The sequence below is a fragment of the Archocentrus centrarchus genome, chromosome 19 (genome assembly GCF_007364275.1).
Source record: "Archocentrus centrarchus isolate MPI-CPG fArcCen1 chromosome 19, fArcCen1, whole genome shotgun sequence".
Lineage (NCBI taxonomy): Eukaryota > Metazoa > Chordata > Actinopteri > Cichliformes > Cichlidae > Archocentrus > Archocentrus centrarchus.
In genome coordinates, this window is record NC_044364.1 from 26,192,344 (window position 1) to 26,212,406 (window position 20,063).

Consider the following 20,063-nt stretch of genomic DNA (forward strand, 5'->3'; position numbering starts at 1 on the left):
GCTTCAGAGTAAAATGTATTATTTAAATTGTTATCACGTTTGTGGTTCATAGATTTTTCATAGTCAAGTATTTATGAAGGAGTCTTTTAAGTGTTAATAGCAACTTTGCTGTTGCACATTAGAAAATTAAATATTCGAAAATGAAATATTGATTGTTTCCGGTTTATTGATGGCTGCCTCCAGTAGTTTGAGCCCCCGACAGTGAGGGTCGAGTAGAAAAGGAAACGGGATTGTTTGTAAGTGTCATTCATTGTAAAGTGTGTTTACTGTTCATTTTAAATGACGTTAGCATTGAAAACACAGGACTGCTGTGATGTCAGGGCTGTGCGCGCGCTTTTGGCGTTTGGCTACCTTTTGTTAATGTTTAACTTGTTTACCTGTCTGAAGCAGCAGCTAGCTTAGCTTGTTTGGGGAGCTACGAGGATGCGGCATGGTTTCGGTCCTTTTAACAGCTCTTCTGTGAAAGGAAAAAGCGTGTAGCTGCGTTTATATAGACTAGTGACGTCTTGTTAATAGCATATTATTCCGCAGTAATATGGCACAGAAAACACAAGGTTATCCATTAAGTCCGTAGATTTTATGCGTTTCGTATAAAAAGACGTGACCCCAAACTCCAGTAGAAATTGTCCAGTAGAAAGGACAGTATACGTAGCAATACGAAAAATATCATTCGGTTTAATTTTGGTCTCACTTAAATACCAGACAAAGCCACCATTTCATCTTGGAGATGTAGTATTTCGAGCTAACTGTATATTTTTTCTGTTATTGGCATAAACTGCTACATTATTGTCCCAACAGAACTATCAAATACTGAAATTTGATAAAGTCCTGAAGAAATGCATAAAGCCTTACGTTATGTTTGGCATTTGTGAGTCTTTTAGAAAAACATGCTACATTAAAATGCGCGTTTAATCAAATTACAATTCTTGTTATAAGGCAGCAGGGCTGTGATCATCTTGTATTACCAGCCCTTCTTTTTGTTGGTTGATAAAATCACCTGTGCTTGCGGAGGAAAACATGAGACTGAGAATATTGTGCATATTGTAATAAAAAAAACATCTGTTGGAACAGACATCTAAACTCTGTGGTTTAGAACAACTTCAGAACTCACCATTTTTAGACATGGTGAGTTCTGAAGTTGTTTAGTTGAAGTTAATAATTCTTCAATGAATGTTACATTAACAACAGTAATGTAAAATTAAAGCCGCAAGCAGCAATAAAAGGCCCTTGCTGCCTGCGAGCCGCTGCTCCTGCTGAATGTAATCCCTGCTGGCAAAACAAAACTGTGAGACAGCAGTTGGGGGGTACTGAGAGTGGCATGCATGTACGTGGGGACCCCTTCTGTGCCTCTATGAAGACCCATAGGTATGATGGGAAGGCCGACTGGGAAGCTTTTCATGCACAGTTTGAATTTGTTGGCCAGGGCTGGGAGATGGTCCGCTGAAGAGAAAGCCCTCCAGTTGGCTATGTGCCTTACTGGTGATGCCCTGTCAAGCCTGCTGCTGTTGAGCCCAGAGGATAAGGGTGATTATGAGGGATTGGTTGGGGGTTTGAAGAGGCGGTTTGGCTCATGGTCCGCTCTGAGCTTGCTCCGCTCTGAACTGGCCAGAGGAGCAAATTAACCTAGCTAATAATATTGAGGGATTGGTTCACCGGACCTATGCTCATGTGCCCCCTGCCATTCAGTGTCAGCTGGCCCAGGACCATTTCCTCCAAGCCCTGCAGCTGGCTCATCCCAGGTGTCTCCAAGAGGCCCTCGAACTGGCCATGGAGGGGGAGCTGCTGCTGGGACTGATAATCCTCTGACCATGCCGGCAAGATCATCACTTGTGGGAACCACAAGCTGGACAGGGCTTGGAGCAGGAGCAGTTGACAGAAATGCGGTGGAAACTCTGGCCTGTTCTTAAGCATTTCGCCGGTTCATTGAAACTGACACCAGCACTGGCACCTCGGAGGCCAACAAGTAGCCATAGTGAATTAAACTTAGGTGGGTTACAAATGGAAGGCGACTCATGTCATTTGTGTTTTTAGGTTGAGCATCCCGCTGGCTGCACGGGGTGTCATGGACGCAATTAAGGAAGGTCATAAGACCAGCCTGAGCTCTGGAAAAATGGTGGTTCTGGCTGCGGGCCTTTCTGTTGGGGCCACTATGGGCTACATCATCTATCGCCACATAAACAGCACCAAGAGCAGTAAGTATTTCCCATTCAACAGTTGTCATTACAAGCCCATGACTGATACATTATTTTGTATTATTTATTTTGATTTTCTTTTATTATGAGCTTATCTGTAAACAATTGGTATTAACAGGTCAGGGTCCCAACACGGAAGTGTCCAAAATTACTCTTCCTATAGAGGTCTACAGGAACGTCTACAGGTGCCACGCCAAGTTTTTAGACATGGTGAGTTTTTCAGATTAAGATCTTTTCACTGTCTGTTTCTTTTCACTTGTCCCCATTTGGTTGCCAACAAGTGTAAATAATTGTAATAAATTAATTTTGTTATGATTGTAATTTTTTATTTTCCTAAAAAGAAAAAAAATATCAGTAAATATATATTCTTGGATGTACTCTTTTTTTTTTTTCATTATATTTTAGAAAGATAGAAAAACAGTGTTTAAATTGAGCTTGATGTTGCCTTAAAATTAAAGTATTGTTCCCCACTCACTCACAGTGAGTAATGCAGCTTATTAATTTAACAGTGGTATGATATTGAAACTGGAAAAACTAGACTTTGTTGATACTTCATTCTCTATCGTAAGACATCCCACTCAACAAATCATCATCTTTATCATCTTCACTTGTAAATTGAAGTAAATTCTTCCTTGAATTAATGCTTCATGCCTGCATATTTATTTAAGACTTTTTCTTTTTATCCATATTTTAGTATGGCATTGTTTCTTCCAAACATGAATTAGATGACTTTTGAAGATGCCTTTCCCTTTGTGTGTTTCAGGTAGCTGAGAAATCCGGAGCGCAAGTGAGGGTCTTATCAGATTCAGGAGATGGCTGTAAGACTGTCTGTTTCCTGATGCAGGGCTCTAAGGAGCAGGTCTTGTTAGCCCGCTGTGTCCTGGAGAACCTGGTCACAGACTGTGAACTTGTGTCAGAGGTTTTGGAGGTTCCTCAGACTTCTTTAGGACGTATAATAGGTAGACTGATTCTTTGATATTTTTATTTATTTTTTTGCTTCAGACCATTTTTCTCTGTAGCTGTTATTGCTAAATTTTTTTTTTTAATTTATTTATTTTGATTAGTACTGAAGGAATTTAAATAACGAGCGTGTGCTGCTTAAGCCTTTAGGTTTCTGCGTGTTCGTTTATCGAACAGGAATGACACAAAACAGGAATAAGGAGTCCAATTATTACATTTAATAAAACCATTTCAAACAGTTTACAGATTAATCTGGGTCAGGACTGCATGCCATGCCCGTGTGAGATAGCATGAAGTACTGGCACATTCTAATTCAGCTTACACTTTCATATAGTCACAGTTTATCTATCTTGGTTACATCATTTACAAAACAGAATCTGGAAAACAGAATTTCAACAACAGGGTGACTTCGAAGTCTCCATTTCTATCATTGTGTAGTCTTCATCAGTGTGGTTCATTGTACAGTCAGAACACAAAGTTCATGATGACACGGAACATTATAAGCTTCTGTATTTTTAATCAGTTATGTTATTCTTCCAATCAAAAACAAAATTCTCAGGGAAGTAAATGTACATAAGATATATATGTGGCATATATCATGAATATCCCAACAGTACCCATTCTTTTCAAAACTAAAAGTTCCAGTAACTCATATTTTATGTGAAAAAGTGGATTAGCTGACCATGAAGGAGTTCATCGTATCTTAAACCTGCATTCTTTCTATTAGTCAGCATGGGGCAACTCCTGTAGTTGTGAAACCCTTCTTGTTGTTCCTTGCTTTGTGACCTTAGTAAACACTTTCCTGATGGGTTTATAACCTCAATCTCCAGTTTCATCTTATTTAAAACAATGTGAAGTTAATTTTTCTAGTTATGCGTAAATTATGATAAAGCAGAGTGTGCTCAATGACTAGCGACTTGTCAATCACAAGTTGTTAGCTAGGTAAACAGTGTTTTCTGGGTATTTTTGACATATTCATACTCTAAAGATACTTAGCAAAACAATGTAATTTTTCAGAATTGTAGCAGAATTTAGCTAAAACTTTCACCAACAGGGGGCAATCCTAGTGTACGTAGTAAGAAACAAGAAAATGTAGTATTTGCTCTGGGAGCATCTGCTCTCTTTGTCTCCTGTTGCTTGTCTTGCTGTTGTGGGCTTAAGGCAAACACAAACAGGAGGCACTTGAATGCTTTCTTGTGCTTTGACTGTGTGTTAATAAATCCTTGCAACAAATTCTGCTCATCTCCAGCAACTGTTTTTAGAAATTCTGGTTTTAATTGAACATACAAATAGTCCAAATGTGGATCTCGTCGGCCGGAGAAGAAGGCTGCGGGGAAACCAGACCATGACCAACAGTTTCTTGAAAAAGACGTGAAAAAATACACTAAGCATGCTCCCTTTCCACTCCCCTTTCACACCCCCAGCAGCAGTCCCCTCATGTCATCAGGGAGTGTTCTGACTGGCTGTTGCTTAACAGCCAATTTATTCTGTCAGAGGAAGCTGTCCTTTGTCACAGACATGATTATCTGTACATTGCAGGTCGTGGTGGAGAGAGTCTGAAACAGATCACCAGAACCACAGGAGCCAAAGTGGCCTGTTCCAAAGAGAAGGCGCATGGTTCATGGGCAAAAGGCAAGGTGACAATCACAGGGACCAGACAGGAGGTGAAACAGGCCCAGGTTAGGCACGATGCATTGATTTGGATCACCTGACTGTAGTCAGCCCTTTTATTCATTTACTTAAACCTTTATTTAACCAGGGAGACAGATTAAGAACATGTTCTTATTTACAACTGTGCTATTTCTGTTGAGGAGAAATCTAACTTCTGTTTTTACAACCTTTTCAAAGGATATGATTCTAGAAAAAGTCACAGATGACATGATGGTGAGGACAACGATTTCACAGTCATCAGCCCGGCGACAGAAACGTGGCCACATTGTTGTGAGTCAGAAGCTAAACAGCACAGAGACTGAAGCACTATTGTGCTTCAACAACAATGGTCCCTTCTCCCAGACAGAGAAGAATGGACTTGTCTGTGCCAATGGGACCACAGGAGAACCAGAAAGCTTTTTTGACCAGATGGGGGAGCTAAAAATCAAAACAGGCAGCAAGGAGGAGAGTAGCACCTCTACAAAGATGTTTTCTGAAGTGTCAAAGTTTGAAAGTGAGTTCAGATGTCAATCACTCTGTAGCTTCCATGTTATGTATTTTCAAGCATATTTATTTAATATTTTCCTCTCTGTTCCAGTTTCAAGCCCAGACCTGAGCTTCCAGCCTGATGAACACCTCGAGGTATATGTTTCTGCATCAGAGAACCCAAACCACTTCTGGATCCAGATCCTGGGGGTTCGTTCCATTCAGCTGGACAAATTGACCGAGGAGATGAAACACTTCTACAACAGTGGAAACCCTACAGTAAGGACACATCTTGCTGTCTTTGTGTTTGTCTTGTTTCAAAAGAATTCTTATGATGGAGCCAGGATTTTTATTATCCTCCCGCAGGAGGATATTGCCATCATACTGACTGCCCCCGAGGTTATACTTTTCCGGTATATTTACTCCAAAACCACAAGTAAAGCCATGAAATTTGGCATGTGTTCTTTACTCTTCAAAGATGTGCAACGTAATATTCATATGCCCATCTGTCTGTGACATTTTACCTTTCTGGTCTATAAATTCCAAAACCACAAGGAGTTGAGCTCCTTCTGATTGGCTGAGCGTTGTCTATCATGTTGGTCAGGGATGTCTTATGGCCATAAATTGTACAGACTGACTTATCATTGACCAATATTAAAGCCATACCTACTGCTCACCAATATTACTCAAATGTAAATAACATGATTGCATTATGTTTTGTACACAATTGCCTTGTGATTATAATGTTATACATTATGTATTGAAATAAGCAGATTATGTACTATGGTTCCATTATGTAATAATGTTCTGTAGGATACATTTTAGGGGTCTCCATGTTCCTTTTTGACTGCAAATTAAAACTCAATTAAAACCATAGTTACCAACAAATCACAGGGTTGAGTAGGTTCTGATGCAGGCTGTTTATTAGACATCTTAGTAGCACACAAATAGTTAAAAAGACATATACAGTAGTATAGTGAAGACTGAGATACACACACAGAGTAACAGAAAAGAAGAAAGAACCTGTTGATGATGCCCCGGCTTCCTCGTCGCTCCCTCTGACTGAGGAGAGTCCGTGCTGAGATTAAGCATGAGTCCAAATAAAATCAAACTGTCCAAATGATCCATGGCGATGAGCAAGGTCTGTTGCAAAAAGTTACTAGTACTTAGAAATATACAAACACAAAAAACAAAAGTCAAAAAGCAAAAAGTAAAAGCAAGAAGCCCCCCCGAGAGGTTGTGCCTTAGTGGTTGCTGGAAAAACGGACAAAGACAGTCGCTACATCTTCTCTTCTTTTCTCTCTCCTCTTCTAACCGTGGTATCTATACTCTTTCCCTTTCTTTGTATAAGATTTGTGCTGAGTCTGCACTTTGTAAGCATGCATTAGAAACTGTCATTAATTCTACTGACATTATCTGAAAAGGCACAAACATCCTGGAGCATCTTCAATACATCAACAAGACAGTAAGAAAAATTCATCACAATAATTGTCAGAAACAACCTCTTTGTGGCCATCCTATGGTACTTCTGGAGAAGGATTTACAACTGTCCACACTTACACAGACCAGATATGAGGGAGAAAGTGGGGCCCAATTTGCCCCTAGACTTGTTGCTTTACACTTTCTTGATTTGTGCTACATAAGCAAGGTAGCCTATGGCTAGGTCCACTGGACAGATTTATCCCTATTACCAGTATAAATCAAAAAATGGGCAAACAGGATGACTGGTGTCCTATACACGAACCCAAAAAGGGCAGTTTTATGACCTGAGACACCTAAGCATGAATTTGAATGAGCAACAGGTTCATCACTGGGCTAGAGCAGAAGACGAGTATGCTTTGAGAGTGATCCAAGAGGGCCTGCTTGGCCACAGCAGACTGTTAGGGAGGGGTAGCAGAACTTCTGGGGCCCTGAACACAAATAAGAGCAATTCAAAAAGGCCTCAAATCGTCCTACTACTTTTAGACACACAATATGCATTTATTACAGTGTAGAAAGCAGTTTAGTTGCAAATAAACAGAAGTAGGAATAATAACTTTAAATATCAGCATTGGGTGATAAAAATATTTCCCAACAGTTCCTGTACACATATGAGTATAATATGATGTGAATACTATTATTTGGAAAAAGGTTTAAGGCAAAGCCTCCACATTAGGGCAAAATAGTTTTGCAGAAGGTAAGATGTCTGCTGAAAGGCTTATGAAAGGCACAGAATATAAACCAAACAGAATACATGTCTTCACTTCGGGCCATCTCAGTTTTTTCCATGAGGGATGTCATTTACCATCTTGGTTTGCTCCCAGAGGCATTGTTGTTCTGACCACAGTACTAATTCTGCTGTTCTGATCGAGGAAAAGAAAATGGAGAAATCCAAGCCAACCCACCAAGATTAAAGCTCCAACAAGCGCTACTGCAGCGCCATTAACTGCAGCAACCGGAGTGCAGGGATCTGGATCCAAGGATCAGCTTAAATGTCCTTTTCATTGCTTTCTTTGCCCAGACAAAGACAAGGACATGCAAGAACGCACATTGACATCCTTTTTACTTGAGAATGATATAAAACGGTATAGTTTTTCCATTTTTGTTTTCAAAAAGTAATGCTTGCAAACAGCAACATTTTAAAAATGATTGCCATTCACACAGAACAAGAGATGTTGAAAATGCTGTGGGGAGTCAAAATGCTGCTGTCGTGTAAACGAACAGCCAATACGCATCAGAAGTTCACCGTTTTCACGTGAAAACATTCTAAATAACTAACTAAATAATAAATAACTGAGTCATCATCATCATCTGATCATGCTGTCAATCAGCTGTGCATGCTTCAGTGTTTCCACCAGTGACACAGATAACAAGAGGTTATATTAAGCTTTTATTATATTAAGCCATTATATTGAACCATATAATATTTATGTGATTTATTATTTAATCATTTAATATTATTATTTTATTATAGATTCTGCACATTAAGTAGTTTATAACTTTCAAGTTGCTTCATAAATAGTGTAGGTTTTCATTCATTCAGGCTGCTGTGGGAGCGATCCAATATAGTGGCCGCCTTCGGGTCGTTTGTCACAGTTGATGATGTCACAGGGGCCTTTGCACATTCTGTTTGGTTTATATTCTGTGATGAAATGGGGCTATAATGTTACGTTTACATTATAGCCCCATCTACATTTATTTTATATTTTCATTAATCGTGGAATGATATCCCCATCGGTGGTGGATCTTTTAATCTGTGGGCTCACACACTCCTGGCAGAAACCTCAAGGATCTTCAAGATGGAGGACACCAGTTTGAGCGGGCGACCACGTATGCCGCGTGGCAGTGCAGGCGCCATCTCTCTCCTCCCACCTTCCCGTCTCTCTCCACTGCAAACTATCAAATAAAGTCATAAAAGGCCAAAAATAAATAAATAAAAAGATGGAGGAGACCTTATTAGCCAATCTATTTGCTAGTTTATAAAAATGTGAAGATGCTATTTTTATGGCCAGTGCTTAAAGAATAATGATTATTCACCTTCACATACAGCACATACTGTGCTGTATGTGAAGGTGTTTCAAACTTTGAATGATGGGACATTGTTGAGGTTAGCTATGATATTTTTGTTTCCTTCTGGCATTAATAAACAGATTTGGATAATTTTCTTAAGTTCCAAATACTTTCCTTGTAGTCTTCATTTTGTTTCAGTTTTACAGGTGTTTATTTAGTTTCATTTAAAGTTGCATTAAATATAAAATGTTTATATGTCTAGACACCTTGGTAAAGTGTAGTTCAAAAACTGGCAAAAAAACATCAATACTCAAACAGAAGACAAGAAATGATGGACAAAATCCACTAATATTAGTATTTTTCTTTATGGTGTTTGTTCTATTGATGTACATTTTTTTTATCCTGTAAGACTGGTTAATTCAAGAGTCCTGATTATTTATACATCTAAAATGGAAAGATGATGATGACTATTAAAGTTTATTGAGAGATCAACATCGATATGAGGGGATAAAAATAAATTAAAGTAATCAGATAATTTAACAGCACTAAAGTAAATGTGAGTGCTAACCACATAGAGAACAGGAGACAGAGGCACATGAAAAGACAAGTTAAAAAGACTACATTGATGATCAGAAATACAAATGTCCTCAGAACAAATACAGTTAATATTTAAATCCAAAGTAAAAACGAGGTCCAGTGTGTGTCCGTTGGCATGTGTGGGGCCAGACACATGCTGTGTAAAATGAAAGAATCCACGATGATGAGAAAACCTCTAATAAAGAGGTCAGAGTCGTCATCAGTATATATCTTACAATCCCTTACTGTAACCAGTCTGTACAGCTTCATTGTGGAGCAAAAAAAGTCACTGAACTCCTTTCAAAAAAAAAAAGTTAAATAGCACCATGTTCAGCGTGGTCCAGTTATTAGCAGAAATGGCCAGCCTTAGGGGATGTAAAAACTGATGGTTTGAAAAACTTACTGGGATTTTATGTTTAATAGGAAGCCCAAAATTGTCCTTTGAGCTCCCATTTTCCTCTACTTCTCCCTTAGTTTCACACTGGTCACTATTTTGCCCTGCAAAATCAAGCGAGCACAGGACCATCGCGAGATTGCGCGTGGACATTGTGAAAGAAACTGGCCGTGCCTGGTGGTAGATTGCAAATTGCAATGAAATAATACTATAGTGCAGCGATCTAGCCAGAGGGAAGAAAAAAAAATCAGTCTGGTATTGGCGACGGGGTGGAGTGTGTGGGGTGTGTACCCGCTTGCTAATTGCAGTGATAGAAGAGTTCTAATAGCGAACCAGTGAAATTGTCAGCCCGCGCAAGAGACCTCAGCCCGGCGCAGCACCAGTCGCTCAACCGCTGGCTAGAACCCTCCTACAGCAAAGTGGAACAAACTGACCAGTGGTGGCAAAGCCAAACACAGGTGCGATCATACTGGAAGTTCAAGTGAATGCACCCAACATAACATAGTACTAAAAGCTGGGATACTGTACACAAAATCCACATGTTGTAGTTGTTGAGATTGTAAAAAATTGATGATCAAATGCCTAAATTCTACAACCACGCAGAAATATGAATGACCATGTTCCCTGTATTTGATCAAAATTAGGATCAAATGCAATATGGGATACTTAATGTTTTTGTAAACTCATTAGTAAGGCATAGAATGTTCCATCATCTTGGCTCCACTATCCTTGCAATGCTCTCTGCTGTCCATTCCAATCTGTTCTGTGTTTAAAATGTGTGAACACATCTGTTTTTTGTTTTGGTCTGTAGGATCATCAAGTGGAGACCCTTGTGGTGGGAGACATTGTGGCCGCTCCATACAAAGACCACGGCACATGGAACAGGGCCAAAGTGCTGGGAGTCCTGGGCTCTCGACTGGTGGACCTGTATTATGTTGACTTTGGGGACAATGGGGAACTGCCCATAAGCAGCCTCCGCCGCATGAGGTAGAAAAAGAGGAAGAACTGAATTTTAATATACTGAATTTTCAGAATTTTACATTTGTGAGAAATTCTGATTGAAAAAGTACAAGAAGATTGAGTCAGTCAAGTCACAGAAAAAGTCAGATTTGATAAATGGACTAGTTCTCATATAGCGCTTTTCTACTGTAATTGAGCACTCAAAGCGCTTATACAACATGTTTGCATTCACCCCCTTTCATATAAGCACTTCCAAATGTAACTAAGCTAAGTGCTTTTTATCTAACATTCACACACATTCACACTCCAACGCTTGCATCAGAGAGCAACTTGGGGTTCAGTATCTTGCCCAAGGATGCTTTGGCATGCAGCCTGGAATCGAACTGCCAACCTTCTGATTAGTAGGTGACCTGCTCTACCAACCGAGCCACAGCCACCCCATAAAGAAGTTGTAAAGCAGTTCACAGCAACCGTAGTTTTGACTGATGAAAATACAAATCCATCCATCTTCTTACATAAGAGGCAGGGTACACCCTGTACAGTTCACCAGCCTGTCGCAGGGCTAACACAGAGAGACTGACAAGCATTCACATTCATATCTATGGGCAATTTAGAACCACCAATTAACCTAGCCCCACTAACTGCATGTCTTTGGACTATGGGAGGAAACCGGTGAGCCTGGAGAAAACCCATGCAAACACAGGGAGAACATGCAAACTCCACACAGAAAGGTCCGGGCCAAGGTGGATTTGAACCCAGACCGTCTTGCTGTGATGCAACAGTTGCTAACCACCTTGCCACCGTGCTGCTGGAAAATACAAATAATAATAATTTTTATTTGTTGGCTTCAACTGATTAGTTTCAGTGATATTTGTGGTACGGATTGTCTGTAGTGCTGCATTCACATCTTCTAGTAGACTTTCAGAGGGTACTTCACGTCGTCTTGGTAGTCTGCGTCGAGGGGAACACTGAGCTACAAGTTGTTTCGCTGTCAGTTTGGATGTTGGGTTTCAAAGACTCCATAGGTCTCACATCTTCTTCATGTAACCTCTTTTGCTGGGATTACATGAGTAGTAGCATTCCAACAGTTCCCGGTTCTCATCTCATGTCCATTTATGCCGTAACCTTCTAGTTCCAGTAGCTCACTTATCGTCAGTATGCCCTGGTTCCTCAACAACTGACGCAGACCTTGTTAATCTGGGTGATGTCCAAACCATGGGGGGGGCTCTAGCCTGGGGACCCTTACTGGATGCATGCCCTGCTAATCTTAACAGCATTAAAAAAACATTTTTACATAGAGAAAGGAAAAAAGTGTTGATTGTATTGTTGCAATGAGTATGAATAGAAATGTATGCTCCTACAAGCCTGTTCATCTCTACTTTGTTACTTGTTAAAAATTAAGCTTTGGCTGCTTCGTTGGGAGTAGTGTACACTCAGCTTGAGCATCACTCAACCGTCAGATGTCCAGGAGTGTTTTGATGCTTGTGTTAGCATCACAGATGGTATATAAATAGGTTTACATAGTGCTTTGGCAGGTGCTTGAAGAGCTTTAATGCCATGTTCACAGGAGTGCTGTTTCTGACTCAGGAGAGTTTTATCTTTACCGTGAGGTTCTTGTCCATTTATGATAATAGTAAATTAACTGACTCTTGTATAGCGCTTTTCTACTCTACTTAAGCACTCAAAGCACTTTATACAATTCTTGTGCAATACATTAGAAGTAACTGTCATACACTTGGGTTACTCTGTTATTTTTATGCTTTCACCTGCAATTATTGTGCAAGTGTGCAAAAAAAGGCTCATGTTTTTGTTTGTCACCATCAAGTCAGCATGAGAAAAATGTTTATGGCTAATCTCGCAGCACAGAAATTCATGGTCTGTAGTCCTGTGTTAGCCTATGCAGTAAGTGTTGCTTTTTATATCTCTTCATGGAATTGTGAAATAGCTTGTAATGTAATGCTGCTGCACACTGCATATTGTTATATATAGTATGGATAAAAAAGGACTTGGCTTATTAACAACTTTTCCATTTGCTGCATTAAAATTTCAGGAGCGACTTCCTCAGTTTACCATTTCAAGCTATTGAGTGCAGCTTAGCAGGAGTGAAGCCAAAAGGTAAAGCCCACATCTTGACTGTGACTGTCTCTCTCCCACACACACTCTGTCACACATGCACGCTCTCTCTCTCTGTTATACTCTTTTTCTCTCTCACACATTCCCACACACAAACACGCACGGGCATGCAGAGAATAAGGTGAAGGTCTCACAGTGTTCTGCAGTGCATTATTCTCAAATTCTTGCTTATTTTGGTGTCTTTCTCCCATGATGTGTTCTAATTTCAACCTGTGTGCAGGAGAAGTTTGGACTGAGGCAGCCCTGGATGAGTTTGAGAGGCTGACATATTGTGCCACTTGGAGACCCCTGCAGGCCAAACTGTGCAGCTACTCTCATTCGGAGATCTCCTCATGGCCCAGTGTCAAGCTCTATGACAACAGTGAGGGCAAGGTCAGATAGCTTTTTAGTATTTGTAATACTTCAATGAGACTGTGTTTGGTTGGTCCATTAATGCTTTTTTTCTTTTTTCTATGTTCTTTTTTATAAAAAAAGAATGTGGATGTTGGAGAGGAGCTCATACGACTGGGCTACGCCGTCGTCTTTCAGGAAGTGATGAATGGGAAAAATGAGGGCAACAATCTCGGCTGTCTGCAGAGGATGCTAGTGAGTCACTGATTCTGAAAAGCTTTAAATGAAGTGTGTATTTGTTTGTTTGTTCGTTTTTAATTATTAAAAAAATAACTATTGTAGATGATAAATTCTACATCTTTCCTAGGTTCACTGGGTTTTTTGGGTTTCATAATATCACATACATTCACCTATGTGACCCAGCCGGGGTTGATCAAGTCCTGACTTGCGTCCCAGCAACCTTAAGCTATGGGTCACTCATCTTAAACCACAGCCACCTGGAAGATCTCTCTGCTGTTTTCTATTGCAGCCCTGATGGCTGTCCTTCTGAGGGGTCCCCTAACACAGGGTGAGGACTCTGTAGAGCTGGCTGATTAGCCATTGAGGCCTCTGCAGCATGCCTAAACAGGACCTCAACAGGACTGCATTGTGCTTGCCAACCCTGTTTCCAATCCTCCAATCCCTGGTACATGGCCAGCTTCATTTCAAAAACCTCCTCCATGCGGCCTTCCCAGGGCATGGTCAATTCAATCAGGACAAGTTGTTTTGAGGCCTCTGACAGAATATGTGGTCACAGTGATGAAACTGTGATGTGTGCTGGTAATTTGAGTTGCTTGCCCAGATCGAACATTAGCTGCTCAGTAATGTGAGGTGGAGAGTAGGCCTGCAGATGTTCTATTACATGGTTTTGGCTGCTCTCTCTCCTTAATGGATGGGGGCAGTGGTCCCTGCTGTTTGTTGTTCATGTGGAGTTGCCTTCAGCACCTGTTATGGCGCCACCGGTAGTAACCAGTGAACTGTCCTAGGGGATCTTTGGGTAGCTCAAGATGTGGTTGGGACAGAAGGGACAGGAAGGTGTTTGCCCCACAGCTGCAGGTTTGATGGGCTGGGTAAGTTGTCATACACAGCTTGGATGAGGAATTTAATTTAGATCAAACCAATTAGATCCTGCGTTCCATTGCAGCCTCCCACCTCATCCAAGCCCCCTGCTGCCTCATGCCTGCCATTTTGCTTGTTCTTGCATCTTCTAGTTCCTCTCACTTTGTCCTCTCACTTCTTCCTTATCCTGCACCTTGTTGTACTGCAGCACCAGAAACCTCCCCAAACCTGATCTTCCTACTGCCACTGTTCCCACCACTGCCTTGTTCCTCAGCCTCACTTTGCCATCTCTAGCTCCCCAGTATCTTGCCCAAGGATAATTTGACACATGGACTGGAGGAGTGAGGCATCAATCCACCAACCTTCTGACTGGTAAATGACTCGCTCTCCACAAGCTTCTCGGAAGCTAAGCAAGGTCAGGCTTGTTGGTACTTGGGAATACCAAGTGCTGTAAGCTTCTTTCCCACCCTGAACATGCCTGATCTCATCTGATCTTTTTAATGTGGGCAATTTTGAACTCTTCCATAACGCTGGAGGGTAGCTGGAGTATGTTATTTTTCCCATAGAGACCTGTACTACTCAGGCTGTGTGTGGTAAGCAGACCCACCTGCAAAGGTATTGATCTCCCTCACCACTACCTCTACTGATGTATTGGATACATTGTACACCAGCAATGGCCAGAGTATCTGGGGCAGGATACCAACCTAATGTTACTGGCCCAGAAGTGACTCTCTACCTGAAGTTGTTATAATAATCCAAGATGAGATCCTTGATCTTACTTCTCAAAGCCTTTTTGAGTTGGGTGACTACACCTACACCTGTTCGAGTCTCACCCTTTTGCACTGAGGTGTCAATGTACTTATCCTTGAACAGGAAATCTGTTAGCTGGCAGGACAAAATGCTGAAGAAAACTTCACTTCGACACTGAGCAGCAAGATAGATCTAAACTGCTCGATGCTCATGGAATTCTCATCTTTGGGAATCCACCAAACCTCCACTGATTAGCAACAGCACCCTATGTGCCAGATTGTACTATATAAATTGTACGCTCATGTATCCTCATGAGCGTCATCTTGAGGATGCTCCAGAGCTCAACAAGTGGTAGATTCGTCTCCTCCTGTGTATTCTTGCACTGGTTTGCACTTATGGTATATGGTGCACTGAACTCTCCTTTACCAGCCTGAATTGCTCTACTCCATTGGTTCCCAAAGTGTGAGCCACAAAGTTACTGCAGGAGGGGCTGCAGTAATAACAGAAAAACTTTTATTTTACCAGGTAAAATGTTTGAGAACCAGTTCTCATTCACAAACATGAAATTACTCACAAGTATGCATAGTTACATATTTATATAAATTATTTCTTTATATCAAAAGTGTGTGTGTGTGCATATATATATATATATATATATATATATATATATATATATATAAAAATAATATAAAGGTATATTAACATGGGCCCTTGGGATTTTTTTTTTAAGGGGGCTCTACTCCGTAGCTTACAATGACTGCAGCCATGGCTTGCAGGTGGCTGTAATCAGTCCCTTCCATACACTACTCTAGCTATTATTCGGGCGGCATCTTCCCCAAACTGTTGCCATTCACTCTTCTAGCTGGCTGAGGGCCATTCCACCTGCACCATTTGGACTATTATGTCCAGTAAAAGGTCTATGTTTGTTTGGAGGTGCTGGGCTTAGTAGGGTAATACTAGCCTGGGCTCCTCCTTCATCTCACCTGGATCAATCCAGATCCTGCATGCCGCACTGTATGTTCCTGAACCAGGTACTTAATCTTGGTCTGATGTATCTTTAGACTACACTGTGCCAGCGGTACTGGTTTGTTGTGAATGGAATAATGAAGGACTCCAAATTCTTTAACTTCACCTCAAATCAACAACTAATTGCCAGAATTATGCCAGAAGCTTGTTGATGGCTACTCAAAGTGTCTGGTCGAGGTGCAACTTCCTAAGGGACATTTAATCAAACATTACTGGATGTATATATATATATATACTGGGGTGGCTGTAGCTACTCCAGGCTACATGCCAATGTATCCTTGGGCAAGATACTTAACCCCAAGTTGCTCTCTGACGTAACCGTCGGAGTGTGAATGTGTGTGAATGCTAGCTAATTAAAAAAAAAAGCACTTAGCTTAATTAATCATGGAAGTGCTTGTATGAATGGGTGTGCATGGGTAAATGTAAAACGTGTTGTATAAGCACTTTGAGTGCTCAGACTGAGTCGAAAAGCACTATATAAGAACTAGTCCATTTACCATTATATGTATATATTTGAGCCTCTATGTATAATTTCGACCCTGTGTAAATTAGAAAATATCCAAAATAAATTCAAACTTGTGTACCCAATTCTTGTTTGTTTTGAAGTCATTAAAGATGTACAGTCATTTCACCTTGTAAAGAACAGTTCAAAAAACAAATTAAAAGCCCCAGATTACCATGGTATTCATGCCCACAATGAGTGTATGTAAACGTCTAACCACAACTGTATGTAAATGAAGAAATAAATAATGATAGAAAGAAAAAAAGAGAACCTTGCTGTTTATATTGGTGTGTAACTCAAGTGCTCTAGCACCCAGTGTTTCCCACAGACTTTACTTGGGTGTGCTGGCCAAGTTATATTAATTGCCACTCAAATATATCAGACAAGTCACTTTATCCTTTTTTTTTTTGTTTTTTTTTTTTTTGTTATTTTAACTTCATTTTAGGTCTGAGAGATCACACAGTCCCCTTCATTTGCTGTTAATCAATCTTCCAGTCACTTTTATTTGTTTTCTTTCTACAGGATGATGTAATAGGAGCATCATCAGAGCTCAGTCTTTCCTGTATCAGTTTATCAGGTGAGTTCTGTCATGGAACTGTAATGTGAGATTGGACAGTTACTGTGTCTGAGCAAGCATGAATTAACACATCCCTTTGTGTTACTGGAATTGTATGTTGAGGTAAACATGTTATCACCAGTTTGCCATTGGAACACTCCTATCACTGCAATTAGGAAGTAGGCGTGCACCCCGCACACTCCACCCCGTCACCGATACCAGACTCTGATTTTCTTTCTTTTTTTTCCCATCTGGCTAGATCGCTGCACTGTAGCATCATTTCACTGCAGTTTGCAATCTACCACCGGGCACGGCCAGTGTCGTTCACAATGTCCACGCGCCATCTTGCGATAGTCCTGTTCATGCTTGATTTTGCAGGGCAAATTAGCGACCAGTGTGAAACCAAGGGGGAAACAGAGGAAAAAGGGAGCTCAAAGGACAATTTTGGGCTTCCTATTACACATAAAATCCCAGGAGCTCATTTTGTTTCTTGTCTTTGTAGACAAAAGGATAACACACTGACATGTTGCTTAAGGAATGTTTATTAACAATAGCTGCAGGTAAATATGCATCTTATTTTTAGAGTGTCGTAACACAGACTAGAGGGCACTGTTGCCAACTCCTCAGTTAGGAAAGTAGCTATTGACTGTCATAAAAGTCTAGAAGTCGCTATATGACCTCATCACCTAATTTGCATAATTGGCATTTTGCATGTACAGTAGTTATAATTGAGGCTGTAGGAGAGAGGAATAACATCTTTGGAGAGACAAAACGTAAGGAAAAAACAACCTAAATATGTTTAGAACTACAAATGAACTTTATGAAATAACTTGAAATGACTTTAATGCTTTGCCTAGACCCACATCACATTAATCAATTTTGTCCTGTATTGTTTAATGTTAGAATATAAAATTTAATGAAAACACTTAGGTGGGGGTGATATACATATATATATATATATATATATATATATATATATATATATATATATATATATATATATATATATATATATATATATATATATATATATAAATATAAATATATAAATATATATATAAATATATATATATATATAAATAAAATAATATACACATATACATGAGCCGGGCAGTGAGCACAGGACCCACCAAAGGATGATGGGCCCTAAAGCCACTGTCATGATGTCACAAAGGAGCAGATACCGGTCTAGCTGATGGGTTTAAGGACCCTCTATCTCTGTCCTGGAATCTCCTCCATGCTCATCAGACTTTGCTGGGACACATAGGAAACCTTCTGGCAATGGCACGCATTGATGTGTCATCTTGGAGGAATTGGACTTCCTGTGCAGCCTCTGTTGGGTCCAGGTATCACCTTATGGTACCAGTAGTGACACGGATGCTTAAACAGTCAGAAAAGATGAGGAGGGAAAACCATTCCTGTTTTGAGGGTTGTCTTATTGTTGCCCGTCTAGTGCACCTGTTGTTAATTTCATTAACACCAAAGTGGCTGAAACTGATTAACAACCCCCTCTGCTACTTGGGATATTGACCACAGATCAATATCCCAAAAGTAACTTGAGGCTATACTCTAATTAAAAAATGTTCTTTTAATTTTTAAGCAGCATGTATTAAATATATTAATTAATAAAATGATAGCTGAAATAAAAGGCTTGAGCACTGTATGACATGGTTAACTGTGAATTAAAAATATCAATGAAAAATGAAGGTGGTGCATTAGCAAAACAGTTTTTTTAATTTTATACATTCTTTCAATTACCTGATTTCTCAGAGATGCTAATCTGAAAGTGCTAGCTTAACCTGCACCACTTCAAGTTACCTCTTTTACTCAGCCAGACATTGTAAGAGCTGATGTAAAACTGAAATAAAACCAACAAGACACATTTTAGTTTGGATCAATAAAGTTTTTCAGTTCTGAATCCAGCACAGTTTGTAGTTTTTTTCTCTCTATGTTACATTGTCAGTTTGGTTAAAGGGACTGAGTAATCACACGGTGACTCTCTGTCAAGCTTCTGCACCATGGTGGATAAGTGTTCAAGCTGCTGCTACAGTGATTGTTAACGTGAGCATTTCCTTTTCATACCGCAGAAGCTGCCTCTATATCAGGAAGTGTTGATGATGTTGTGGAGGACGAGCTGCTGTGAGACCAAAGATATTCATAAATACCAAGGTATCTTCTCCCAGCTTGATTACTGAGTGATTCTGAACATTTGATAGAGAATGCATGTGCGTGAACCATTATGTCTATAAAAATGATGACTGCTTATTTAGCAGTCGTGTCCATCCACTCCTCAGCATAAGCCCTAAGGATGAAAAAGAGCGTCGTCTAACCCAAACTTGATTGCATAAATCCTCATCATGAAGCCTTACCTACTTGACAAGTGTCCAACAGTTCTTCCAGCCATAGTCACTTTATTGTTGGTACTTCAGTAATGAATACTTTGGTTTTGCTTTCATGTTTTGTTGTGCTTTGATTAAATGTGTTGCAACTAAATTTTGTGTTCAAGAAATGAGAAAATGAATAAAACCAGAATGTCAGTATTATTGAAAAGCACTGTGATAGAAGTTTGTGGAGCCAGAGTTTAGCTGGTTTATGGCTAATGTTTAGTTTCTTGCTATACTTGTATGTATATTAAAACTGAATTCCCTTTATTGGGCTTAAGTGATTATATTTTGGAAATTAAAAGCTAAAGTGTTATTGAATGTGTTTCTCAGGTTGTGTTCAGTATGAAAATGTGGTATCTACTGCAGAAATCTGTCAGATGAAAGATTATCTTCAGAAGTGTAAGCAACAGCACTATATTCTAATAAAGGATTTATTTTATTTCACAAGTATGGTGTATTTTATCTTAAAATGCTTTATTATATATGAATATTTGAAAAACGAAAGTAAGGAACCAGTTGTTCCTTACAAAAAGAACGACTATAAAATGAGTTACTGTAGTTACAGATATTCTGTTGT

General features: G+C 39.9%; 1 protein-coding gene across 4 annotated transcripts; it reads left to right on the forward strand.

Annotated features, from left to right (window-relative positions):
- Positions 1-155: 155 nt before the first annotated feature.
- On the forward strand, positions 156-19,925 carry tdrkh (tudor and KH domain containing). 4 transcript variants are annotated; one of them, XM_030755801.1, is made up of 14 exons: positions 156-236; positions 2,032-2,192; positions 2,311-2,402; positions 2,956-3,151; positions 4,692-4,831; positions 5,001-5,316; positions 5,401-5,567; positions 10,559-10,734; positions 12,758-12,822; positions 13,061-13,212; positions 13,315-13,425; positions 17,069-17,123; positions 19,190-19,271; positions 19,373-19,925. In XM_030755801.1, exons 2-13 carry the CDS (start codon positions 2,063-2,065, stop codon positions 19,243-19,245), a joined length of 1,656 nt encoding a protein of 551 aa, XP_030611661.1. In that variant the 5' UTR covers positions 156-236; positions 2,032-2,062; the 3' UTR covers positions 19,246-19,271; positions 19,373-19,925. The 4 variants fall into 4 exon arrangements, with proteins under 4 accessions (XP_030611661.1, XP_030611662.1, XP_030611663.1 ...); XM_030755802.1 differs by having other exon boundaries at positions 19,376-19,925; XM_030755803.1 differs by having other exon boundaries at positions 19,397-19,925.
- The last annotated feature ends 138 nt before the right edge of the window (positions 19,926-20,063 follow it).

Excerpts from the sequence above, each read along its gene's own strand:
- tdrkh (XM_030755800.1), top strand. The coding sequence starts at position 2,063 with ATGGACGCAATTAAGGAAGGTCATAAGACCAGCCTGAGCTCTGGAAAA. Across the intron at positions 5,317-5,400 it reads TGAAGTGTCAAAGTTTGAAA|TTTCAAGCCCAGACCTGAGC; the intron begins GTGAGTTCAGAT and ends TCTCTGTTCCAG. Across the intron at positions 5,568-10,558 it reads ACAACAGTGGAAACCCTACA|GATCATCAAGTGGAGACCCT; the intron begins GTAAGGACACAT and ends TTTGGTCTGTAG.